At 40.8% G+C, this 27,582-nt stretch overlaps 2 protein-coding genes across 3 annotated transcripts in view; one reads left to right on the forward strand and one right to left on the reverse strand.

Annotated features, from left to right (window-relative positions):
* CDK17 (cyclin dependent kinase 17) overlaps positions 1-8,033 on the forward strand; it is a 105,473-nt gene extending 97,440 nt beyond the window's left edge. Inside the window, exons 13-17 of one of the 2 annotated variants that reach the window (XM_036251154.1) lie at positions 196-301; positions 2,489-2,531; positions 3,535-3,625; positions 5,493-5,570; positions 6,100-8,033. In XM_036251154.1, coding sequence (XP_036107047.1) covers positions 196-301; positions 2,489-2,531; positions 3,535-3,625; positions 5,493-5,570; positions 6,100-6,137 — 356 coding nt within the window. In that variant the 3' untranslated portion in view covers positions 6,138-8,033. The remainder of the gene's footprint in view (positions 1-195; positions 302-2,488; positions 2,532-3,534; positions 3,626-5,492; positions 5,571-6,099) is intronic. The other variant, XM_036251153.1, reaches the window with a different exon arrangement.
* Positions 8,034-13,795: 5,762 nt separating this feature from the next.
* ELK3 (ETS transcription factor ELK3) overlaps positions 13,796-27,582 on the reverse strand; it is a 67,035-nt gene continuing 53,248 nt past the window's right edge. Inside the window, exons 4-5 of the mRNA XM_036252923.1 lie at positions 21,414-21,536; positions 13,796-14,551 (exon numbers count right to left, since the gene is read on the reverse strand). Coding sequence (XP_036108816.1) covers positions 14,450-14,551; positions 21,414-21,536 — 225 coding nt within the window. The 3' untranslated portion in view covers positions 13,796-14,449. The remainder of the gene's footprint in view (positions 14,552-21,413; positions 21,537-27,582) is intronic.

Raw genomic sequence — 27,582 nt, forward strand, 5'->3', positions numbered from 1 at the left:
CTTTCACGTCGATGTTTCTCTCTCTCCCTCTCACTCTATCTGAACAAAATATCGAAAAATGTCCTCGGGTGAGGATAAAAAAAAAAAGACTTTCTTAGTTCTGCCTACTTATACATATTTGATATTTGCATATATATAAATTTTTAACATAATTTTTTAATATATTTTCATATATGCAATTTTTTTTTAATTCAGGAACTCCATCTCAGGAAACTTGGCCAGGTGTTTCTTCAAATGATGAGTTCAAGAACTACAACTTCCCAAAATATAAACCACAGCCTCTAATTAACCATGCACCCAGGTATTTTTATTTATTTATTATTATTATTATTATTATTATTTTTTTAGTATAAAGGGAAAAGTGTACATGATGCATTTTGCTCTTAATGAAGCATTATCCACACAAAGAATTCAATATTTAATACACATACACAATTAAATATTTTAGTATCTAATTTATCATTCCTTCCTGTGTCAGATTAATTTTATAATTCAGTGGCCAAGGATTACCAAAGTATATGAATTACAGAATTTGAGCTGTATACAAAATGAATATAGAATGTATGTATCAGAATTCTAGAGTTTATATAGACAGTTCCCTTTTCCAGAAAGAAAACATTAATGAATGCCTTATTCAGTGCCATGAAGACCAAAATGAAATTTCTGTTTTGCTTTGTACAGAATTATTCTATATTTACTTTAAAAAAAAAAAAACCTAAGAGCCCTGGCTGGTGCTCAGTGGTTAGAGCGTCAGCCTGCTGTCCAGAGAGACCTGGGTTCAGTTCCCGCTAAGGGCACGTACCTCGGTTGCAGTTTGTCCCCGGCCCTGGTTGGGTCGTGTGGGTGGCGACCACTCGATGTGCCCCTTTCACGATGATATTTCTCTCTCTCTCCCTCCCTCCCTCCCTCCCTCCCACTCTATCTGAACAAAATATCGAAAAATGTCCTCAGGTGAGGATAAAAAAAAAACCTAAGAAAGTGTTGTAAGTAAAATCTTGACTCTGACAAAAGGTGACTTGGCAGTATTTTGGTCAAAGTTAATTATATAATTTGTATTGAAGAATATAAACTTTGATCTCTCATATTCTCAATGTTGGCCATTCAATTAAAGTTTCTTCTCAGACCTATCCCCAGATCCATCTAAGACTCCCATTAAAATTTGACTTGTAGAATGTATTACATTATAGTAAATAATACAGAATAATCTCTCCTTGGCTGTATTTTTCTCTTTCCTTAAAAAAATAAATAAAAAGTGCATCAAGATACCAAATAAGGCCAATGTCTGTTTTAACTCAGAAGCCATTCACATTGCTCACAACATAACACACTTTCTCTAGTTTCATCTATTCTGCAGCTATGGAAGAATAGCAATACAGTGCTGATACCAAAAATATCTTTAAAGGGTTTATGTGAATTGATATTCTTATTGTTACTGTAGCAACTAATGACATTCTAAGTATTTCTGCTTAGGAAGACTCATATTATGTGCTGGACTTTTTGTGTGTGTCTTTCTCAAGTAGCATAAATCGTATTTTTGTCATTTATCTATTGCTTGCTATTGTAATATCAAGTGTAGAAGGTTGAAGCTCTTCTTTAAAGCAGATTTTCCATGACCATAGCACTGAACTTGTCTGTGTCCAAGGAGCTCTGTATATTTGTCAGAACAGCAAACTACAGAGGATTAAAAGAGTCTGGAGAATGTCTAGGCCACAGCATCTACAGTACCCACAGTACTCATTTACTACAAGCCCTAGGGTGAGAAAATATTCCTTAGTCATAACTGTGCCTTTGCAAGTGAAAGGCAGCAAGGCAGAACTTGTGATTTCTGATCAGGAGATTATCCCAATAAAATAATCCCTAAATTCTCTACTCCCTATAATATTAAATTCATCACTATAATTATCTATCTTTATCAACTGTATCATTGGTTTTGTAGCCCTTTTAAATTAAGTTTTATGAAGTTATTGGGTTATATTTAAATTGAACTTGATAGCTCCTAGTGCTGATGCTCAGTAGACTACCTGTTTATCCTGACCACAGTGATACATATTGGAGTCACTTTTCTCCTTGTTTTTACCTGTATAATAAGAAAAGGATGCTTTTGTTCTCTTGCCTTCAGTGGAACACTGAAAACTGATGCAATTTACTTAAGCTTTCCCAATAAATATAGGTTACTTTGTTTTGAGACAGAATGGTGATTTTTAAAAATTCTGTAGTTTTTAATCATCTAATTTGTCCTTGAATATTGAAAAGGTTAATTGAAGCTCAGTTATATATGATTCCTTCTTAAAACAAGTGGCAAGATTAGTATTTTAAGGATAAAACAGTTTTGAGTTAATTTGAAAGAACAAGAGCTGCTATTTGAGGACACTATTTCACAGATTAAAACACTTGGAAAATAGTCTTATTTGAAAAGTTGCTATTAGCTAAGATAAAATAAAATAAACTGCCACTTGTTTTTTGTTTTTTGTTTTTTTGCTGTTTCTAGGTTAGATTCTGAAGGAATCGAATTGATAACAAAATTTCTCCAGGTAGGTTACATGTTATTTTATAATTGATAAATGGCTTAATTTCTCTAAGCCTCAGTTTCTTCATCTGTAGAATGTGGCCAATAATACCTCCTTCAAAATTTGTCGTGACAGTTAAATAAGATTATTTATTGTAGTATTTAGCATGTTTAAGTCATATGCTTAAGTAAAAAAATATGATCTTTCTTAAAGTGTTTGGCAGGTCTCTGACTGGGACCTAGAATAGTCTGAGGTAGTCAGCTGCTAGCATTGATCAACTATGCCAAGGCCATGTTCTCTGTAATTCATGTTCTTTTTCTCTTTTTTATACTTAACTACTATTCAGGGTGCTGCACCTCCAAATGTCATTCATAGCATCATTCAAAGCAGAAATAAGAGGGAGTATAAGGGTTGTGTCAGCCACATTAGTCCTCTTGTATCTGGAAATCAAACGCTTTTAGAGAAAACCCTATAAGGCTTTGTCAAAACTAAATCTTGTTAGCTAGAACATTAATTGTAAGGGAGTCTGGGAATTGGGGAGCAGAATTACCATAATTAGCCCAAATGTAGAACATTCATGATTCATGATCCATCTGTTAGAGTTGGAAACATGGACAACGTAAATAAATTGAGGTTATCTCATCAAGGAAAAAAGGGAAATGGGTATTGAATAGGTAATTTAATAATGTCTGTCATAAAGGATTTGGGTATATTTTCAATGATCCTTTAGTGTTCATAAAGAAAAGTAACAGCAAAGTTTAGATATTTTAATTTTCATCACTTCAAAAATACAGGGAATCTAAATTTTTAGCTAAGATCCAGCTTTATGTTAGAAATTTGGGACTGAGATACAATAATTACATAATCTCAATACCAACTCATATTACAGTGTATCTGGAGGACCTCAAAATTGGTTCCTTAAAAACAGTGATTGCATTAAGTAATCAGGATAAAATAGTGCTAACTTCCCCCTAGTTATAGTATTTAAAGAAAACGTTAATGAAGCAGTTCTTTGCTTTTTATACAGTATGAATCTAAGAAAAGGGTTTCAGCAGAAGAGGCCATGAAACATGTGTACTTTCGGAGTCTGGGACCAAGAATACATGCTTTACCTGAAAGTAAGAAATTTTAGTCTCCCCACCACACACACACACACACACACACACTTTATTTTCATTTGTCCAGGGTTTCATTTGACTGGGGTGAATTGGGTTTGGGAAGAGATTGGTGTTGGTTTCTGTTTGTCTGTTTTTTTGTTTTGCTTTTTAATCCTCACTTGAGGATATGTTTTTATTGATTTTAGAGAGAAAGGAAGGGAGAGAGAGAGAAAAACATCAATGTGAGAAAGAAACATTGATTGGTTGCCTTTCATACATGCCCCATCCGGGGATCGAACCCACAACCTAGGCATGTGCCCTGACTGGGAATGAAACCTGCAACCCTTTGGTGCACAGGAAGATGCTCCAACCAACTGAGCCACTCAGCCAGGGCAAGATGCTGTTGGTTTTAAGTCTAAAATTCTAGTTTTGCAATTAGATCCGAATTCCTTAAAGGAAGGTGGTAGATGTCTTGTTTGCCTATGTTTTAATTTATTTAACACTTAGCACATTGCCACTACTTTGTAAGAAATCAGTAGTACTTAGGCATGGATAGTTAATCTTTTGGACTTAAGTTGGAAAATGCTATCTGATGATAGACATTATCATTAGTCCCAATCTGTATTATTTTGATTCAGAGTTGTTAAAAATGGATTTCAGGCAAAAAAGTAATGAAACACAACCAAAATACAAGGTTGTTTTCTTGTGAAAGTAGATTTCCTTTTCAAGATAAAAAGATGATTTTCTTTTACTGTTACCCGGACAGTAGTGAGCATATAGTCAGTCACTAAACCAGCCCATTTCTCATGCCTGAGGTAACTGCTTGGTTCTATTTATAACATTCTTTTTCTCCTTCTTCTTTTTTTTTTTTTTATTACCTCAGTATTTTACTTTAAAATTGAATAAAGTGATTGGGAAATTAGGAGAATATTTGGGAATTGTGCTTCTAAAAGCTTTCATTAATTTCTCATTCACTAGACAATATTGATTCATCAAAGTTTGCTTATTGGACTCAAGAATCCTTAAGACTTTTCACTTAGAACTTACTGTATGTTTTTTAATGAATGATTACCTCTCTGGCAGAGATTGGAAATGAGAAAGATGAATTACAGGTGTTTTAAAGATGATATTTACATTTCATTATTAATATCAAGTTTCACAATTTAAGGTATGCAGTTATGTACAAACCTAATCTTTGTTCTTCCCTAAAAAATTTGAAGATAGTTTGTAGACCTGATACCTTCATGGCATCATAAGGAGGGAGAAACGGAATAGAGAGAGTAAAAACCAAGTAATAGCCCAAGCCAGTTTAGCTCGGCATCAGCCCGCAGGCAGAAGGGTCTGGGGTTTAATTCCGTGCAAGGGCACCTACCTGGGTTGCAGGTTTGATCCCTGTCTGGGGGGTCATGCTGGAGGCAACCAAATGATCTCTCTTTCTACCCCCCCAGCTTCCCCCTTCACCCTCTTTCTCTCTCTCCCCCTCCCTACCTCTGGCCTACTCTCTCTTAGAAAAACAAAAATCAATGGAAAAATATCCTCAGGTGAGGATTAACCAAAAAAAACAAGTAATATATTTTGATTAGGTCTCCCAACTTCAGTAAGTCCTAGAAATAGACAATGTATCTTCTCCTTAGAGAAATACATACTTGAAGCATGACTTAAAGCTGGGGAGGGGGGGTACGTTCTAAAGAGAGATTATTTTGTTTGGTTTCCTTAAAACATTGGGACAAAAGGGAAAATATTTCAACAGGGCTATAACCTTATAAATGTAGTATAAATGTTTCAGGTTGAATCAGTATTCATTTTTAAACATTTGTTTATAGTAGGATTATATTTGTTTTAATAATGTTAAGATTTTCGACTGATAATTTTTGTCTATGCATTTTAGGTGTATCAATATTCAGTTTGAAAGAGATTCAGTTGCAAAAGGACCCAGGTTTTCGAAATTCTTCTTATCCAGAGACAGGTGTGTTTGTCATAAACCATTTCACGTGTCGATCATGAAATTTTGTGTGGAACCAAGTTTTTGGTTTATAAATTGATCAGTAAAATTATTGATGTAAAAACCAATGTACAGTGCATTCTACAACTGTGTATGTTTAGCATTGCACATACTCACTTTTCTGTATGATGTGGGCAGCTCAGTAATTCTTCAGAGAGAAATCTGACTCAGTCAAGCCAGGGACCCTGAAAGCTGCAGATGGCACAAAGACCTTTACAAGTGGCCTGGCTTGATCACTGCACACGCCATCCCTGGTACCTGAGGCAGAAGACACATCTTGTGCTTCCCTAGTCATCAGGTTCATCACTTCGAAGCATAGAAGCTGTAGACTGACCCCCATCAACAAAAGGGTCATTTAAGACAGTGCTGATCACTCTTACCATGGAAAATTAGCTTTTGCTGGTGGGAACATTAGCTTCCTAGAGTCACCAAATACTGTATGTGGGATAAAACTGAACCTTGAACTGCCTCATAAAATGACTTTATATTTTAGGACATGGGAAGAACAGAAGACAGAGCATGCTCTTTTAAGTCTGATAACATGGTTTCAAGCCCAGCCCCCAGCCTTTCTTATCAATCAAGGACTCAGATCTGAAGGCAATTTCTTTTGGTGGACTTGGAATCTCCGTTTGTCTACACTGTCCTCTTCACAGTGGAGTCTTTTTATTTCAGACCTACAGATTGTTTTTATATTTGTTGTCACAGTGTGACAATTTTTTTGTACAGTTGGTTTTAAGGTCTTCTCTGCCATTAGAGCCAGTAGGTTACAGCTATCGATGTAACTGTAGCTGCAATTTTTGTGCAGGACTGAGAAACACAGTGCATTATTTATTGCGGAATCATTGCTGCTAAATAACTACTGTCTGTTTATTTAACACAATAGTTGAATGCCTGAAGAAGTTGCAGTGGCTTTATCATGTGAATGCATCTGTTTCTCCTCACGAGTTGTTTTACTGCTGCATTTTTTGTTTGTTTTTAAAATTAAAATTAAACTGCGGTGTTTTCTAGAATGTAAATTCAGCTTTGCTTAACAGTAAAATAAGTGAGCCATCTTGAACACTCTAAGTTCATGCTATATAATCTATATAATTTTTTTATTGAACATTGACAAATAGAGTAGCTAAGAAATGGATAAGCACATTATGTTTAGGAAAGCATGTGATGCAGAAGTTGATTCAAGCAAGTGAATACATGACATTTTGGGGATCTCACATTAGACACCAGTAAATTAAAGCACCAAAATTATTTATTTTTACCTCTCTTCATTTTAGAAGTATTTACTGCATACTATTGGATATCTGTATACTAATTAATACACTTACCTATTTTACATTGTGCTTTAATTTAGTTCAAACAAAAACTATATAAGTCCAGTCAAACATGAGAGGTCTTGTTTTTGTTTGTTTTAAATATAATTCTTTTATTAGAAAGGATGATACATCATTGAGGAACAATTTGGTGGCTGCCTATATGTGTGTGTTTTAGTAACATTCTCTTGGAATCAGCTGAAAGCTGTAATGTCTTTGAAATGAGCCATGATAAATACAAATGAGAGAAGTGAGAACTTAGAGGACTGTTTTAAAGCAGTGTAGATATTATCTGTTTACCAGATATAAATATTACAGTTTTAATTATGCATCTCTTTGAACATCATAAAACACCTTGGTGTTGGTAACAGTGTTTTAAGCATCTGTGTTAACTTTTAGGACTATTTGTTTAGTGCATCTTACAACCTACAAATCTTAATTGGTATATTTTGAGATGGTCATGTAAATTTTTGGCTTATATATCATGAAAATAGTCATAACTTAATTTTTTTCCTGACGTTCACTGTAAAACATTCAGGGGTCCTACCATTTCTGTTCAGGAAATCTTGTAGTTTATTGTTATTTAACAGTATTAAGTGGATTTTTGTATATTTCATTTTAACTTTATTTGTGAATAGTGATTGTGGCATGTTTAGGGTGTTATTTTAATATTTCATGATACTGAAATTTTAATTTTTTTAAAAAATTTCTGGAAGAAACAGATTTATGTGTAATGGTGAATTATTGGACCACTACTGCTTTTCACGTTTGTAAATTAGTTTTATGTTAAACCCTGTAGCCTAACAAACTGCTGTTATTTCTAACTGACAGACATGTATTACTTTGAAGGTTATAAATATTATGTGAAATTCCTCCCTTTTGTTTGGAAATTTATAATAACAAAATCTTCATGTTGTTAAAATGTGGTTTTGTTGTCACAGTTCTTTCTGGGGGAAGAAGGCTGCGCAGCATGGGATCATTTTCTTTATGGGACTCATTCTTAAGGTGATGAAGTCTCATTGTACTGGTAGTATCAATTTGTGCCGGTCTAACTACAGTAACCTCTACTGTAGTTTTGTAGGATAGCACTCAATTATAAAGTGACATATATTTTATTTTATAGGTTATATATTTGATTTGTTGCAAATTTAACATAGTTATTCATGAATTCGATTCTTACATATAAAAAGATGAAGAAATGTAATCCAGTAGTGATGTAAAATTCTTTCTAGGATGGCCTAAGAATATTTCTTTATTAAGGAACTTGGTTGTTTTTTGTTTTTGTCACCTTTTTTTTTTTTTATACTTGAGTATCATTCAGATTCTTGAAACTTTTCAATGAAGAGAACTGAAACTCAGAAATTTTTTTTTTAAATTGTATTGAATTTACTGGGGTGACAGTAATAAAATTATATAGATTTCAAGTGTACAATCCTATAATATATCATCTGTATATTGTATTGTGTTCACCCAAATTCAAGTCTCCTTCTGTCACCATTTATCCCCCCTTTACCCTCTTCTCCTACCTCCCTTCCTTCCAAGTGATGTTAACACATACTGAGTATGTCACGTTAGGTATATAGAAGTACCTCCCCTACCCCCCTTTTCCTATGGTGATCACCATACTGTTTTGTGAGTTTTGTTGTTGTTGTTATTTGTTTTACTTAATCCCGTCACCTTTTTCACCCAGTCTCCCAACCCCTCTCCCTCTGACAGCAGTCCAGTCTGTCCTCTGTATCTGTGAGTCTGTTTCTGTTTTGTTAGTTTGTTTTATTCATTAGATTCCACATATAAGGGAAACCGTATGGTATTTGTCTTTCTCTGACTGGCTTATTTCACTTAGCATAATGCTCTCCAGGTCCATCCATGCTGTTGCAAAAGGTAAGGTTTCCTTCTTTTTACAGCTGAATAGTATTCCATTGTGTAAATGTACCTCAGCTTTTTTTTTTTTTAATTAATAAATTTATTTTTGTTACAGATGGTTCTTTTCCCCCCACTGATTCCTCCCTCCCCGCCTTGTCCCCAGCTTTGTTGTCCATGTCCATTGTTCATGCACACATGCATATAAGTTCTATGTATCACAGCTTTTTTATCCACTCACCTACTGATGGGCACTTGGGCTACTTCCAAATCTTGGTTATTATAAATACACTACAGTAAACATAGGGGTGCATGTATTCCTTTGAATTAAGTGTTTTGGGTTTCTCCAGATACAGCCCCAGAGGTGCAATTGCTGGGTCATAAGGCAGTTCCATTTTTTGGAAACTCAGAAATTTTGAACCTTAAATACTTACAATTTGTCTCAAACTGACAAGGTTCTTAAAAGTGAGATAGGATGACTTTTTTGTTTTCCTTCCACGTGATGTTAACACATTGAATGTGTCATTTTAGCTGCAGTCTTGTTCGTCCTTCCTTAGCTCATGTTTGAAAGTCTATTTGTTAACATGTTATAATTTATCTTTTGGACTCAGGACAGTTCATGAAATATTTTTTTGAGTTTTTGTGTAGTTGTTTTTTTTTAATATGGTAAAATATATATAACAAAATCTGCCATTTACCCATTATAAATATGCAATTGAGTGACATTAATTAGATTCAATGTCATACAGCAATGATCACTATTTCCAAAATGTTTCATCACTCCAAACCTATATACTCATTAAGAAATAACCTCCCATTTTTCTCATACCTCAGGTTTCTAGTAACCTCAAATACACTTTTTGTTTCTGAATTCGCGTATTCTATATGTTTCATACAAGTGGAATCATACTGTCTTTGTCCTTTTGTGTGACCTGCTTCACTTAGCTTAATGTTTTCAAGGTTTAATGATGTTGTAGCATGTGTCAGAAATTCATTTTTTTCCATGGCTGAATAATATTGTGATATGAATGCACAACATCTTGTTTATCCATTCATCTGTTGATGGCCTTTAGGTTTTTCACCTTTTGGCTATTGTGAATAATGCCATTGTGATGTGAACATTGGTGTACAAGCTTCTGTTTGAGTCTTTGTTTTCAAAATTCTTTGGGTTTATATATTTAGGAATGGAATTATTGGATTATTTAGTAATTCAATGTTTAACTTTTTGAGGAACTAACAAACTGTTTTCCAGCGCAACTGCACTATTTTACATTCTCAGTGGTAATGTATGAGGGTTCCAATTTCTCCTCATAATCACCAGCACTTATTTTTATTATTATTATTATATTCATTCTAGTAGGTATAAAGTAGAAACTTGTAGTTTAATTAAGGTTGTTGAGCATCTTTTCGTGTGTTTATTGGCCATTTGTGTATCTGCTTTGGAGAAATGTCTATTCAAGTCCTTTGCCCATTTATAAAGTGTTTTATTTTTGTTGTACAGTTAAGAGTATTTTGTATATTCTAGATATTAGACCCTTATGAGGCATATGATTTGCAGTTTCTTCCAATCTGTGGATTGTCTTTCATTTTCTTAATGGTGTCATTTTGATACACAAAAGTTTTAATTGTAATGAAATCCAGTATATCTATTTTTCTTTTGTTGCCTCTGCTCTTGGCATATGTAAGAAACTATTACCAAATCCAAGGTCGTGAATATTTTCCCATTTTAAGAGTTTTGTACTTCTAGTGCTTACATTTAGGTCCCTGATCCATTTGGAGTTAATTTTTGTATATGGTGTAAAGTGAAGGTCCAACTTCATTCTTCTGAATGTGAATATCTGGTTTTCCAAGCACACCAGTTATTGAAAATGCTGTTCTTTTCCCACGGGTCTTGGCACTCTTGTTAAAAATCAATTGACCATAGATGTGAGGGTTTATTTTGGGTTTCTTCATTCCATTCTGTTGGTCCGCATCTCTGTCCTTTTACCTGGACCACGTTTCAATGATTTGTAGTTTTAAAATCAAGAAGTGCGAGTCTTTTTTGTTCTCTTACAAGATTGTTTTGATTATTGAGGTCCCTAGAAATTCTATATAAAATTTAGGATGAAACTTTTCTAATTTCGGGGGGAGGGGGGGGATGTCATTGAGATTGTAATAGGAATTGTGTTTAATCTGTAGGTAACTTTGTGTGTGATCTTAGTATTGTCTTCTAATCCATGAACATAGGATGTCTTTAATTTCTTATAGCAGTGTTTCATAGTTTTCAGTGTACAAGTCTTATGCCACCTTGATTAAATTTATTCCTTTTGATAGTGTAGATAAAATGGTTTTCTTAATTTTTTCAAGTTTTTTGTTGCTAGTGTGTAGAAATACGAATTATTTTTACATATTGATTTTGCATCCTACAATTTTGCTCAATTAGCAAACTTTGGGGGAGAGTTCTTTAGGGTTTTTAACATAAAAACATCATCTGTAAATATAGTTTTATTTCTTCCTTTCTAATTTGGATGCCTTTTATTTCTTTTCTTTTTTTTTGGTGCTCTGGCTAGGTCTTTCAGTGCTATGTTGAAGAGAAACGACAAGAGAGGTTCTCCTTATCTCATTCCTAATGTTAGGGGAAAGCTTACTTTAACCACTGAGTGTAATACTAATTGTGGCTAAAAGAATAAATGGTAATTTTTCTTCCTCTTCCTCACCTCCTCCATCTCAATTCAGAACAATTGATAGAATTAAAGATGTAAAAGATAAGGGGATATTTCTTAAATCCATTCCCTTCTCTCTAATTTAATTTCAGTATTTTTTCCCGTAAATATTTCTGTTGAAAGCAGATTATACATACATAACATGTTTTGATATACCACGCTGAAGGCTAGATGACAAGACTCATTTTCTAACGTGTAACCATATGGAAAAGTGGAATTTGGATTATCCCAAGTAAATGGAAGTAAACCGACCCACTTGCCTCCTCACACTTCGTATCACAAAGTATTTATTGAACAAAAATAATATAACAGTAAAAATGATACATATATGAAAGTGAATGAAGATTTTCAATCATAGAAAAGATGTATACAAGAGATCAATGTTGATCTATAAAACTTAGCCTTAGCAGTTTAACACTGATCAAGCAGACATAAAAAGGAAGAAGAAATGTTATACGTTCTGTGAACCTATTTTGTGACTGAAATAGTTGGTTCAAAACAAAACAAAACACCACACACACACACACACACACACACACACACACAGAATGAGGCAGAGCTGTAAGGGTTATACTTCAATACCTCTAGTTCTCTGTTATAGTTTTTTGATCCATCAAAAATTATTTTTCCATTTCTAGTAAATGGAGCTAGATTATATGTTAATCATAGTATCTGGAGGAAGGGAATACAAGAAACAGACATATAGTCATTTGAGTATTTCCAATCAGTATTTACATTTAAAGATATTTTTGGTTGAGATATTTGCACATGAACTTCTTTATCTGTAAGAATCTTGCATTTGGAGTGCATTCTTCTCTTATCTGACAGTTTTTTTAATGCTCTTTATCTGTTTTTCACCTAACATAGTTTTGGACTCGTAGTTACTTGTAGCTAAGCATGGGGAAGCAGAGCTGGACTGAGCACTGATCACTGTCCCACCTTCAGTGAGCTGTGTGGCCTTAGGCAGCTTCCAGCTTCTCCTGTGCAATTGTCCTTACCTGGAAACCCATGTAGGACATTCTCAAAGGCCCTTCCTAGCTCTGACAATCTGATAAATATCAGCTGGACCAGCTGTTTAGTACCCCATGACAGTAGTGTCTGTGCATTCTGGAATGAGCCCCATTATTTTATATTCAAAGATGCATATTGGAGTGTTTGGATTTTCCCTCCAGATAAGGGCATACATCCCCTCACATAGAGATACTCAGTTCCAATTGAAAAATCTCAACATTTGTATCATAACAAAATTGTAGACTTTTTGAAATATCAAGAAATGCTTATGTTTTTACAAGCTTTGTTTTTTATCCCTGCTATTTAATGCCTGGTTTGAATCAATTATTTAGCCACATTTCAAATTGGTTTCTGTTGCGCCCTGGCCGGTTTGGCTCAGCGGTTAGAGCGTTGGCCTGCGGTCCAGAGAGACCCGGGTTCGGTTCCCGCTAAGGGCATGTACCTCAGTTGCGGTTTGTCCCCGGCCCTGGTTGGGTCGTGTGGGTGGCAACCACTCGATGTGTCCCTTTCATGTCGATGTTTCTCTCTCTCTCCCCCTCCTACTCTATCTGAACAAAATATCAAAAAATGTCCTGTGTGAGGACAAATTGGTTTCTGTTGCTTATAGTTAAGGATGATAATTAACCTGATCTTGAATTGAAAGCACTGGGCACTTTCCAGTTCTCTTACCATTAGAACTTTCATAATGTACAGAACGATGCCCCAGAGTGGTAGCGGCTGATTTTTTGAAGGAACAGAAAATATGTTCCTATTATCACCGCTCTAAACTACACTACAGAAAAGAATTTACTGCTGAGTGTTCCAAATTGTTACATAATCAGTTCAGTTCAACAACGATGAGGTTTCTAAAGAATTTTGTATTTGTTGTATCAGGTTGCTTGCCTTCATTCTCATCTGAAATTTAGTAATAACCTCTCAGTTTCCACAAGCAAGGCTATACCTACACACATGAAGATATCTGGTGTTATAAAATTATGTCTTCGTTGTTTGTTTTCATCACCAGTCTGTGAGCCTCTTCCAAAGCATAGGACTTTTTAATGTTAACAATAGTTCCAGGGGTTAAGAGAAACCTTAACTCATAATGATACAGGAAATCTATCAGAGGGGTGTGATTCTCTATGGACAACTGGGGAAACCAGTGCTAATTTCCTGAAATAAGAATGTGTTAACCTAGTATGGATAGAATAAACTTGATGTAGCTTTTCCATCTCAGATTTTTTTGTTTGGAAGGAAAAGACTGTAAACAGCTGAGAGGCTAGCCTTTCAAAGTTTTTTTTTTAAATGCACTTTAGAACATTTTCTTTTATCAATGTTTATTGTCTAAATATGGCTTCGTTTCTTCTTATAAAAACATTATTTGGATATTACATTTATTGAATTTCAGTTCAAAAGAGGTTCTAAGGCAATTATTATAACTGAAAGCAAAAAAGAAATATGAATATGCTTTCATATTGCCTACTTGTGAAAAATAATGAAATTCTACTAGAGAGCTGTTTGATACTAATTTTCGTCTTTCAAACATTTTCTCTTAATACTAAAAAATATATAAATCAGTTACATAAAACTAAATGCAAAGGAAGGCACAGCTGGTTATAGTGTATATAAGCACAGTTCAGCATATGCAGAATTAAAGAGAAAAAAGCTTCACATCCTTATTAGTTACACTGAAAACCATTAAGAAAAGTTCTTCACTGTCAACAGTGTTCAACACTTAAGACTAAGAGGATATAAAAACAAAAACATTAAAATTCACTTAATGCAAAACAGATTTTCATATATACTTGAATATAAAAAAAAAAAGTTTTAAAAATGCTAACATATATCTAGACCATCCATGTTATGAAAAGTGCAAACCAAATTAACAGAGGGTTTCACAAAGTCCTTCTCATGACACAGGTAAACTAGCCCATGGGGACAAATTCGCTTCATCAGTTAATGAGTCTTTAATTGTAGCCAGATGTCATCAGGACTTCTGAGAGTTCGAAGAAAGGCTTAGTACTGGAGAAGCAGCTCTGTCCAGACTGGGGATTGGCACTGGCATGTGGCCATTAAGCAGTGTTGGGAACTGGAGGAGACAAAAGATTTTTAAGACAATTAGTGTAAATCTGTTGGGAAGAACTTGAGTTCTTTACAGTCCTGGATAGACTACAGTGGCTCAGTTCTGTCATCACTGCTGTGATACAGGTAAGTTCAAATTATTTTACAGAATGAGTAAGTGCAAGACGATAGGTAGGTCAGGACTGCATACAGCAAACAGAAGGGCCCAGAAAATGTCCCTAATTACTTCCTTTGCCTAGGCTACTAGAAAAGAAAATGTACTTTATATGGTGCTAAAGTATGTTCTGACACTATTTTTAAAAAGATTCCAAGTTACACAGAATGCTGATTTTTTTTCAATATTAAGAAAAAAATTAATTTTGAAAACCACAACTGACAGTTTACATGTAAATCAGTAATTTCTAATACTGTAATTTGAAATTAGCCGTCAATTTTCCAGAGTACTACAAAGATGCTTCCCAGGAACTGTTAAAAATGAGGAATGTTTTTATTTTAAAAGATTTAGAGAGCAAGAATATCTTCATTTAGGGGCTGAGAAAATACTCTAATTAAAAAGGTAATATTAAACTTCACAGAAAAGTTTACCCATACACAATGAAACTTAAAGAATAAAGTTAATTTCAGTATTGTTGGTAACTAAGAAGATAAATAGGATAAAAATATGTGTTTTGGTAACTTTCCGGTCTGAAAGAAATACAGCATCTATACTGGACAAGAATAATTAAAGACCTCAACTAGATTTTCATTGTCTAGGATGATAGGATAACCTCCTGGGCTCTCTTCTAGTTTAATTTAGACTAAATAGGAATTAAATATTAAACTTCACTTTAACGCTAAATATCAAACTACAGAGTCCGGTAATATTTGTAGAACAAGTAAACATTTTTGTAATTTTCCAGCTATTTCAGTAACTTACATGTCTGGTGCCTTAACAGTTTATCAATGGTTGTCATTCAATTTCCAGAGCTTGAAGGTAAGTTTGGTTTTCCCCATTTTATAGAGGAGAAAAGAGTTCAACCAGTTCAGGATTGGCTGAAGGTCATAGCTAATAAGCAATAGTAAAGCCAAGTTTTAAACCACTTTGAGCCAAACGGCCCAATTTATTTTTTTCAGGGCGTGGAGGAGTGTTCTTTAATTACTGTTTCAGTTTTTTTAATGGTTATTGGCATATTAAAGGTTTTTGTTTTCTGACACTTTGGAATTTTAGTTTTTTTATAGAATTTTATCCATTTTCAACTGGGTTAAAAAATCTACTTGCAAATCTTTGCTCCTAACCACTAATCCCATTGACTTAGAGCAGCAATTTTCAACCTTTTTCATCTCATGGCACATATAAACTAATTACTAAAATTCTGCGACACACCCCCAAATTTTTTTTTGCCAATCTGACAAAATATATATAATTTTGACTCATTCACACTGGACAACTGTTGTGTTGACTGTCATTTTTTTATCTGACATTTTAAGGGAAAAGAGGTCAGAGACCCTAATAGTCAGGTATGGCATGTTTTAAAGCCCTGGCCGGTTTGGCTCAGCGGTTGGAGCATCCGCCTGCGGTCCGGAGAGACCCGGGTTCGGTTCCCGCTAAGGGCACGTACCTCGGTTGCAGTTTGTCCCCGGCCCTGGTTGGTCGTGCGGGTGGCAGCCACTCGATGTGTCCCTTTCACATCGATGTTTCCCTCTCTCTCTCTTCCTCTCTCTCCCTCCCACTCTGTCTGTACAAAAAATGGAAAAATGTCCTCGGATGAGGATAAAAAAAAAAAAAAAAAAAATTCTTTAGGCACTCTGGTTGAAACTTGCCGACATAGGGTGAACATTGAAAGGAGCAAGTTTTTAGTTTTCGTTCTTTTAGTTTATTTGCATCTTTTCTCATTCTGGTTTTGACCATCTTACTGGTGTTTTCAAAAGAATCAGTTTTGGTTTCATCTGTTTTTAAAAACATTAATGAGCCCTGGCCGGTTTGGCTCAGCAGTTAGAGTGCCGGCCCGTGGACCAGAGAGTCCAGGGTTCGGTTTCCGCTAAGGGCACGTACCTGGGTTGCAGTTCCCCCCACCCCGGTTGGGGTCGTGTGATTGGCAACCAGTCCATGTGTCTCTCTCTCATCAATGTTTCTCTCTCTCTCTTCCCCCCCCTTCTCCCTCCCACTCTGTCTAAAGATAAATGCAAAAGTGTCCTCGGGTAAGAGTAAAAAATTATAAATACATGTATATATTTATGATTTCTGCCCTTTGTTATTTATTTCTATGCACGCAATTGTCACAGTTCCTCTTGGTTAGCCTGACTTTTCTGGCATATTTCATAGTGATCTTTATGGCACTAACTCCCCCCTACCCCTTCTGTCGCTTTTCTTAATTTTGCAACATTTCCTGTTGTTTGCTGGACATACCCCACCAATGCCTCTTCCCCACAAAACTTGCTCTTCTGTTCTCATTAAGTCAGTGAGAGTGGTGGTTATTAGTACAGTCCTAAACTTGACTTAGAGCTCTGCAACTTACTAACATATGATCTGGGTAGACTGAAGCAATACCTCTGGCCTTAGTTTCTTTATCTTTTCAAATAAAGTTATTTTGAGTATTAAATGAGAAGCCACAAACGTGCTTAGAACAATGCCTGTCACACAGTAAATGTTAGCTACTGTTATTAATAGTAGCACTTCCAGTATTTAATCACTTACTGATCTTTGCCTCTTCCTAATTTTCAATACCCGCTTACTCTTCAAACCCAACTAAAAGTCTTCCTCTCAATTTTACTTCTAGAATATCTTCAAAATATATTCCTGTTTCCACTGTTCTAATATAAAAGATGACTCTTCGGTCCGCATTTGGAGTAGTATAAATTTCCTCGTCTCCCTGCCCCTTAGCTTTCTGCTTTCTCTTCGATCCTTCTTCCAGGCTGATAGCAACGATGTCTTTCTAACAGAGATACTGTCCACACTGCCTCCAGCTTTAAGAGCCTTCCATGGTTATCACTTAGGAGATGAGGGTGGGAGCTCCTGAGTATATTAGTCAAGTCCCACAGCTGCTTCTCCAACCTGACTCCTATTACCCAGGACCTTCCAGAACAGACTGTGTACTTGCATAATATTCAAACGAGGCAGCTCTATTAACCTAGAATGTGCTTTACTCTTTGGTAAAATTCTGTCCCTTCGTAGCTTAGCTCAGGTGCCACTTCCTTAGGGCTTTGTCCAGTCCCCAGCTGGGAAGAGCTATTGTTGGGTTCTTACGGTACTTTGGGGACACATTTATTATTCACATTGTATAACCCCGAAATCCCTGCCTCAGAGCATTGCAAATATCTGTTGGTTCAGAGCTGTTGAATTAAGAATTACAGAAAACATTCTCAACTGAAAAGTTAATTAGATCCACCTTGTTTCAAGATATATCTGTACTTACTGGGTTTACTCCAAATTTGATCAACATCTGTTTCAAAAATGGAACAGACATCCTATAGACAAACTTAAAATGCTGAACTGTCTCGTTGACACTGATATCACTTTATTTGTAAATCAAGGTTGTACTTTTAGACTTAACACAATATGTCTTTTTCATCTCTCTCTAAGATAGGTCTCAATTACAAATAATGCCTCTCGCAGAAAGGGAAATATCTTCTCTCTCCTTAAATTCTTCAGTGTCTGCTGTAACAATTCTATCAGGACCCTCTGCAGAAACTTATCAGCTCTGTCACTGTTACTCTAAGGATTCTGATCTATTTTTCTCACCATCACAGCAGGAAATTTGCCAGGCTCATTTAAAACTTACTGTATTTTTCTTCTTCCTCCAACACATTTATAGCATATGTGAAAGAGATTTGTTCGTTTTAACGAAAAGTATTTTCATTAGTTGAAAAGGGGCACTGTTGATAGGAATTTTGACAATCCATCATTTGAAATAATGTCATTTTAAAAATCAAAGTATAGAGCTCTTGCCCCCCACCCCCACCCCGGCACATGTCATCAGTTTGGCTCAAACTCTTACAAAAATTCTCCCCCAAAAAGGTATTATTCCTCTTACCATGTTTTATTTACCACGTCCAAACTGCTAATTTCAACTTTTGCCACATTCAACTGCTCTTATAGGAAAAGTAATAATATTTTTAAAGGTTTTCCTTAGTCTCGTGGATCCCAATCAAAAAGAGGGTCCAAGGCCCTGTCAGCATCCAGTCATGGTTGTATATATTTTTAGGGTTGTAAAGGGGTAGGCAAAGGTAGGTTTACAGTTCATATGGAAAATAATACATTAATAATACTAATACAAGAATAAACTTTTATGTATTCACAACTGTAAGCCTACTTTTGCCCACTGTATTTTGAATAGCCCATTCTGTGAAATTAAAATTCTGATCAGGTAGCCTTAAAATGCAACAATTTCTTCTGCAGAATTCTAAATGTAAATTGAGAAAGACTGGTCTACAGTGGTGCTCAAAGTGTAGTTCCTGGTGCAGCAGTATCACTAATACCTTAAAAAAAATCCTTAAAGAAATGTAACCATCTGGCCCCATCCCAGACCTTGTGAATCAGAAACGAGGGGGTGGGGTCCAGCAATTTGTTTTAACACACCCTCCAGCTGATTCTGTTGGGTGCAGACTTTGAGAATCACTTGTTTACCTCCCCCCCACCCCCAGCTCCAGATAATCATGACAATGTATAGAATCACTGTGGACATGAACCACTGTTACTGTGGGGAGTAATGGGCTAGCAAAGGTTTAGTACCTAGGGCAGGTATGTCAGAGAACTCCCAAGTCATAGTTCACCGTGGCTTCCTGAGGAGGTCACCAAGCCCTACGCCAATCAGCTGGCAGGATTTCCAGTAAGGCGGGAAGTGAGTGTCCGTTCTTCACAAGTATCCTCTGAACCTACAGAGGCCCTGTTAGCGTCTAGGGTTGGGGAGCACTGCAGCCCTCCTGCCAGGAGCCCGCTACAGATGCACCCGCGCCTTTCTGCCCTGCTCTGGAGCCCCGATGCGAGCACACTGCTGCTCCAACCTGGGGCTTGCAGGAGAAAGGTCTCTGAGCTTTCTACCAAAACACTGCTAACAGAAAATGTTGCTGAAACTACCTTTGGTCACTGCTTTTTGCTCGCTTTTTCTAGTTTTTGTTTCCCTGCCTGAGTTAAAATGGCTGTGAATCGACATGTTGGCTGCACATGACGACGATTCGATTTCTTGTAAATGGGCGAAGGGCCAGGAAGAGAGACCTTTTTGCTCCAGGGAGACAGTGACATCATGACACCTTACCTCCACCCTGCTAGGAAACCAGAGAAGCAAGATAGCTATCAAAACCTCCACCGCGCCCTGGCCGGTTTGGCTCAGCGGTTAGAGCGTCGGCCTGCGGTCCCGAGAGACCCGGGTTCGGTTCCCGCTAAGGGCATGTACCTCGGTTGCAGTTTGTCCCCGGCCCTGGTTGGGTCGTGCGGGTGGCAACTATCGGATGTGTCCCTTTCACATCGATGTTTCTCTCTCTCTCTCTCTCTCCCTCCCACTCTAGCTGAACAAAATATCCAAAAAGATGTCCTCGGGTGAGGATAAAAAAAAAAAAACCTCCACAGCTCCACCCTTCTTCAAACAAGACCCTAAATCCCACCCTGTACAGCTCCTAGCACGGAGAAGGTAAATCCCTGACAAGCAAAATGACCAGCTCAAAAAAGCATAGTGACCTGATCTTTTAGAGACTTACTTTCTTAGCCCTGGCCGGTTTGGCTCAGCGGTTAGAGCGTCGGCCTGCGGTCCTGAGAGACCCAGGTTCGGTTCCCGCTAAGGGCGCGTACCTTGGTTGCAGTTTGTCCCCGGCCCTGGTCGGTTGTGCGGGTGGCAGCCATTCGATGTGTTCCTTTCACATCGATGTTTCTCTCTCTCTCTCTGTTCCTCTCTCTCCCTCCCACTCTACCTGAACAAACAAACAAACAAAAAATCAATAGAGACTTACTTTCTTAGACATTTTTAGACACATTCTTAGGCACCCATTCATTTAGTCAACAATAATTACTGAGCATTTGTGTGCCAAGCAATGTGCTAGATGCTGGTGGCACACCACAGTGAAGATGCAGTTTGGCCTCGAGGGTCCACAGTCTATTATAATACAAAGTGGTGAGGTACAGGGTCAAAAGAGCTATGACGCATCGGGCGAGCCACGGAGGGGAGGGGGGGGGCGGACAGGGTGGACGAGACGGGCAAAGAGGGAGGTGGCACTTTATCCAGCAAGTCCCTAGGATCCTTTCTATTCTATACTCATATTCAAACAGTAACATCTTGGTCAGTGAGTGACAGTCTTCGGGTCTCAGAGGAAATGGTGAGTTCCACTTGACAGCAAGCGATGCGATGCTCCCGCAAGATCCTGGTTTGTGACTGCATAATGAGTGTACTTACCTAGTACAGAGAGCTTCACAAGATGAAGCCACTAAGACTTCGTTTTCAACCAAACGCCCTGGATACTCTTTTTTATTATGGAACAAGGAGAACTTGATTATGTATCATGGAATTGTACAGATAACTTTTCTATATTATGGGGAAATTGTTCACTATTCCTCATTTTAAGTAATGTCACTGTTGACTAATACATTAACATTTTTAAGTCTTATGAGATATTTATAAAAATACCATTTTTTAAAGGTTCGCCTTCTCCTTAATAGATGTTTTCATAGTCAGTGAAAATTCCACAACACTTCAAGAAGGCATTGTTCCATTTATGGATATCTGGTGTGAGTGTCCATTTCTCCTCCAGTGGAAATGCCCACCTTTGAAGGCTGCCTTTGTGTGCAGCCCATTAACATAAACTCCCTTTGGAAACATTTTAACCGAACAGAGCAGAACTCACTGTGACCTTCGCAGGACTGACTGGGGAACACCTCCCTTAGACGTTCATTTCCAAGTGCTCACCTGGAACAGCGTGTTGGGCCCTTGCAGCCGGGCAGGGCTCAGTGGAGCAACTGGACTAAGGCTGCTCCAGAAGTGGATGCTGGAGAGCAGTGGGCTCGGGGTCAGAAGCAGTCCATTTGGTGTCTGAGAAAGAAAGCACACGGACAGTTTTTGATGTCGATCACCTGACTTCCTCCGCACTGGGGCCAGGGGGACCAGCCAGGAACCAGAAAACAAGCCTCCCCATCTTAGGAAATCTGACGCTGTGCACTGTTTGAGTTTCTTTCATGCTAATTATGTTAGCAATTTTTAAAAGGAGAGCGAGGTATAGACAAGTTACCTTCCCTTAAACATTCTAGTGGAAAACTCAAGTTTGTAGCAACTTTTGTCCTGATGGTTTTTTCAATTTTGCCACCCCCCTTACATTAAACAAGATTTAGTTTACAACAAAACAAGACCCTATTTAGAGGCTTTATTTTTTTCTTATCTATATCTTCTTAGTTTTCTATAGTCAACATCCATTACTTGGGTTACAAATACAAACATATTTTTAAAAGGGCTTCCCGCCCAGCTGGTGTGGCTCCGTGGTTGAACATCGACCCATGCACTAAGAGGTCCCCAGTTCAATTCCCGGTCAGGACACATGCCCAGGTTGTGAGCCCGATCCCCAGTGAGGGGCGTGCAGGAGGCGGCCAATGGATGTCCTCTCTCATCGATGTTTCTACCTCTCTCTCTCAAAATCAATGAGGAAAAAAAGTAAAATAAAAGGGCCTCCCAACCTTCATTTTCCCTATCAATGGTCCTTTAATACTTCAGGTTTTGCTGCTAAAATACCCTGTAGCAGCTTCTTCAAAAGCTCTGAACTGGGTTTTCCAGATTTCACTCTGGATGTGGGGCTGATGAGAATTCATCTCCTCGGCAATGGTTGGGGGGGGGAGGTCCTTTCTTGTCCGACTGGGTGTGAAGCCAAAACTCTGGGTTCCCTGGGAGACTGCCAAGGGCTGCCTGTGCGGGCACACACTCAGCAGGAGTCCTGCCCGGCAGCCAGCTGAGGGCAGAGGAGCAGCCTCCCCCGCCGGGAAGTGCGCCTGGCTTGGATTCTCAGCCAAGGCAAACTCCGCTGCCCGGGGTGGTTCTGCACCTTTGGTGTCCAGAAGGAGCTCCTCGTGGTTTTGTGATGTCAGTAGGCGCTTTGTGTAAGAAGAACCACAGCAAAGGCAACTGCATTTCAGACTGCATCATGCTGGATGCTGAAGTGTTATTTCCTAGAATTGGCCTAAGCAGCGTTGTTCCTTACCGAGAGCATCTGACTTACTCTGAGGTTGAAAGTTCCGCTCTGCTTGGTGGAATGGAGACAAGCATCCACAGGTTCTCAAACTCTGAAGCTGCTTGAATGGTAAATTAATTTATACCAAATTATTTGAGTCTTTGCTTCCACAGCATTTCCTACCTACTGAATGACCTACGAAGTTACTAGGATAAATACCTAGTAAGTTTGGGATAAGCTTCCCATTTGTTCCAATCCAAGGCAATGTCACAAGTGTGGCATCCGGCCTAAGGGTTAAGACAACGGTTCAGCATGGGCTCCGACAGGTTCCCGCCTCAGAACCACCGCTTATCTGCTAGGTAACAGGTGTGGGGCAGTTCTCTGCCCCACACCTCAGTTTCCTACTCTTGAAAGTGGGGAGGAAAAAATGCCTACATTACAAGATTGTTGGGAAAATTAAAGCTCTTAATATGAACCTGGCACAGCAAATGCTCAACAGGTGTTAGAGACCGTTCATTAGTAATTCATTAGACGTCTTACCTGACACACTCGCTAAATGTGTTTCACCCATTTGTGGGAGAAACTCAACTGTATATAGAAAAGCACTTACTGTCTGCAACAGACAAGCCAGTCTCATCAGTGGTATTTGAAGGCTCCTCTCAGTCCTGGGAGGCTCAAGTCCACAGGCTCAGGTGATCTGAGAACTAGTGTTCGCATGTTAGTCTGGAGCCAGGTTCCAACCACATTAACGTTTAATAACTGGTGTGTTCAGAGCCTCCTCATCTACCCACTGATGATGATCTAAAAGCTCTAGAGAGACAAGGAGTCTTTTAAACTACAAAACCTTGCTAGCTTTCTTTCATCCATGGCCATACATATATACCCATTCTTTTTTAATCCTTTGCTCTATATACAAAGTGTAGCATTTATATTTCACAGTCTAAAATTTGTACCCATGTCTGGATCGCAGATGTTTGCACATGTTTTTCTAAGGGATACAGAATGTGTTCAGAATACAGTAGCCCTCTGTTTCTCATGCTTAATGTGTGAAATGCCTTTCATAATATATGCAAATAAATATTGTGACATGACTTCAGTCCACTTCTCTCCCTCCCGTCTCTGATCTCCCTGAAGATTCTGTGGTCTTAAAAAACTATCTGGTTGTTTTTGGGTTTTTTTAATTCTCACCTGAGCATATATTTGTTTATTGATTTTAGAGAGAGAGAAAAAAACAGTGATGTGAGAGAAACAGTGATTGGTTGCCTCCTGTACGCACCCCAACCAGGGATCGAACCCGCAACCTAGGTATGTGCCCTAACCGGAAACTGAACCTGCAAACTTTGCTGCAGGCTGAGCAGGGTAAGTGTTAGAGATGAAGGGAAGCAAACGTTTCTCCTGTGGTCATGGCAACAGAGACAGTTAAGAGAGAAACCAGAGCTGGGGCAGGATGCAATACACCCCGACTGCTCAGCACACACCCCACGTCCATGTGACTCAATTCCAGGTTGTTTTGATTTTGGCCCCAAGTTGTTATGTCCACCAGTGAATGCAGGAAGGAGCTTTCAGCATTTCAGTCCTCGGCAAACTGCCTCCACTCAGTGCTAATCCAAGGCTGCGGCTGCTGAAGCCGCCCGGGGCACGCATGCTCAGACCCAGCGTGAGCTCCTGCCCTGGTGCCCACACAAATCCGAGTGGAGCGTGTTACACATCACACCCGAGATTAACAAAGGAAAGGAAATGCAGCGTGCCAGCCTCGGACTCTGAACCAGGAGGGACAGAGTGCCTGGAAGAGGCATATGGAAGGAAGGAGATACAGAGGGTGGGAAGGTCCAGCTGGCACCATTCGGGCATCCATGGTGCCTGGCTAGGAACCAGGAGGGTTTCACATCCTGGCTTCTCCTCCGTCTCAATTTCGGTAACTCACGCCATCAATGATAACACCCTTGCTCTCCTAGCCACAGTCCAGTACGACCTTGATACTCTGACAGCTATGACCCTTGGCAGCTAAGCTCCAACTTGATCACTCCTTGGTACCCAGATGGCTTTTGTATTCCCATTTTTCAGTTCCTCCTACTGCATGCTTGAGGGGCCTTTGGGTGATCATCGTGTCTACATTAGTCATCTGGTTTCTCGAAAACTTATAAACAAGCCTCATCTCAGCTGCACTTCGTACAGGTCCCAGCAGCTGCACCGAAAGTATTTTAATGAGGTTACGGTGTCAGGGGAGTGGCTGATGATTTTCATGCACATCACTTTGTAGATGAAATTTCAAACCTGAACTTGGGCTTATTCGAGGTATGTGGTTTAATAAGGTCCCCAAAGGGCACTGTAACCACAAGACCCTGGTCATGCCAAGACTCTCCTCACCCTACCCTTCTTCCTCCCATGTATCCAGCTGAAAATAACTAGAAATTATTCTTAGAATAAATAAGTCAAATAAATAAATAGTTCTTAGAATAAACTAAATTCCTAGGAATTTCATTTTCAGGGTATGAAGTTATTACAGAATGGCTTTCACTTCTAAGACAGTTCAGAGAAGTTTGTAGACAGTTCCCACAGGTAACCAAATGTGTACATGCAAACAGTGTCACCGGCACCCACCGAAGAAGGGGGCGGAGCTTCTGGGACACACAGTGCTCAGTAGGAGGGAGCCTAACTGTGGAAGTGAGACATCACTGCTGCCTGTGGGAGGAAGGCTCCAAGCCCCTGCAGGTGGAGAGGGAACCCCAGAGCTGACCTGGAGCGAAGGGAGTCTCTCTCCTGTCCCCAGGGCCGTGGGCCCACCCTCAGGCTGAGGCCAGTGGCCTTGGGCAGTCCGGATGCTACTGCAGGAGACTGCAGAGAGCTGATGCTACTGCAGGAGACCCAGGGGTGCACCTGTTTCTGGGGCTCACAAAGCAGTTCCGGGGGGAGGGATCTCAGGATCCGAACCCGCCAGACACCAGGCCTACCCTAAATCCTCAGACTTGCGGCTTGTCAAGATACAACTGCATGAACGATACGGTCATCTAACCACACGCCGTACAACCAAAACTAATACAAAATACTAATGAATGTAAACTGTAATTGAAAAAAAAATTTTTTTTTAACTAAAACTGTATGACAGTCTTGGCTGATCTCAGAGGAACCGGCTGGGTGAAAGCCCAGTGCCGGAGTCCTGCCGGTTCTCTGCTCTCTGGTTTCTCCCCACTGCTGCTCTCCCCGCGGTCAGGCCCCTTGGCCGCCCCGCCCGAGCCAGGGCAGAGCAGACACGCTGGAAGGCGAGGGGGGTTCCACGGCCTGAGGCTGTGCCATCTCCCGAGGCAGCCCCAGGCTCCTCTGAACCTGGTCAGAGCGCCGTGCAGTGTGCTTTCCTCACCCCCCGCCCCACGCCAGGCCCAGGCCCCTTCCCCTCTCCGTTCCTGGGTCCTGACCTTGCCCTTCGCCTCCGTCCTTCAGAAACCCGGGCCCCTCCGGGGACCCCTGCCGCCAGCCCACACTCCACGGCGGGAACCCGGGCCCCTCCGGGGACTCCTGCCGCCAGCCCACAGTCCACGGCGTGAACCCTAACCCCCTCCGGGGACTCCTGCCGCCAGCCCACACTCCACGGCGGGAACCCTAACCCCCTCCGGGGACCCTGCCGCCAGCCCACACTCCACGGCGGGAACCCTAACCCCCTCCGGGGACCCTGCCGCCAGCCCACAGTCCACAGCGGGAACCCTAACCCCCTCCGGGGACCCCTGCCGCCAGCCCACACTCCACGCGTGAACCCGGGCCCCTCCGGGGACCCCTGCCGCCAGCCCACACTCCACGGCGGGAACCCTAACCCCCTCCGGGGACCCTGCCGCCAGCCCACACTCCACGGCGGGAACCCTAACCCCCTCCGGGGACCCTGCCGCCAGCCCACAGTCCACAGCGGGAACCCTAACCCCCTCCGGGGACCCCTGCCGCCAGCCCACAGTCCACGGCGGGAACCCGGGCCCCTCCGGGGACCCCTGCCGCCAGCCCACACTCCACGCGTGAACCCGGGCCCCTCCGGGGACTCCTGCCGCCAGCCCACACTCCACGCGTGAACCCTAACCCCCTCCGGGGACCCCTGCCGCCAGCCCACACTCCACGCGTGAACCCTAACCCCCTCCGGGGACCCCTGCCGCCAGCCCACACTCCACGGCGGGAACCCTAACCCCCTCCGGGGACCCCTGCCGCCAGCCCACACTCCACGGCGTGAACCCTAACCCCCTCCGGGGACTCCTGCCGCCAGCCCACACTCCACGGCGGGAACCCTAACCCCCTCCGGGGACTCCTGCCGCCAGCCCACACTCCACGCGTGAACCCTAAGCCCCTCCGGGGACTCCTGCCGCCAGCCCACACTCCACGCGTGAACCCTAACCCCCTCCGGGGACCCCTGCCGCCAGCCCACAGTCCACGGCGGGAACCCGGGCCCCTCCGGGGACCCCTGCCGCCAGCCCACACTCCACGCGTGAACCCGGGCCCCTCCGGGGACTCCTGCCGCCAGCCCACACTCCACGCGTGAACCCTAACCCCCTCCGGGGACCCCTGCCGCCAGCCCACACTCCACGCGTGAACCCTAACCCCCTCCGGGGACTCCTGCCGCCAGCCCACACTCCACGCGTGAACCCTAACCCCCTCCGGGGACTCCTGCCGCCAGCCCACAGTCCACGGCGGGAACCCTGGTCCCCCTCCGGGGACTCCTGCCGCCAGCCCACACTCCACGGCGGGAACCCTAACCCCCTCCGGGGACTCCTGCCGCCAGCCCACACTCCACGCGTGAACCCGGCCCCCTCCGGGGACCCCTGCCGCCAGCCCACACTCCACGGCGGGAACCCTAACCCCCTCCGGGGACTCCTGCCGCCAGCCCACACTCCACGCGTGAACCCTAAGCCCCTCCGGGGACTCCTGCCGCCAGCCCACACTCCACGCGTG

The sequence above is a fragment of the Molossus molossus genome, unplaced genomic scaffold, assembly GCF_014108415.1.
Source record: "Molossus molossus isolate mMolMol1 unplaced genomic scaffold, mMolMol1.p scaffold_m16_p_10, whole genome shotgun sequence".
Classification (NCBI taxonomy): Eukaryota; Metazoa; Chordata; class Mammalia; order Chiroptera; family Molossidae; genus Molossus; species Molossus molossus.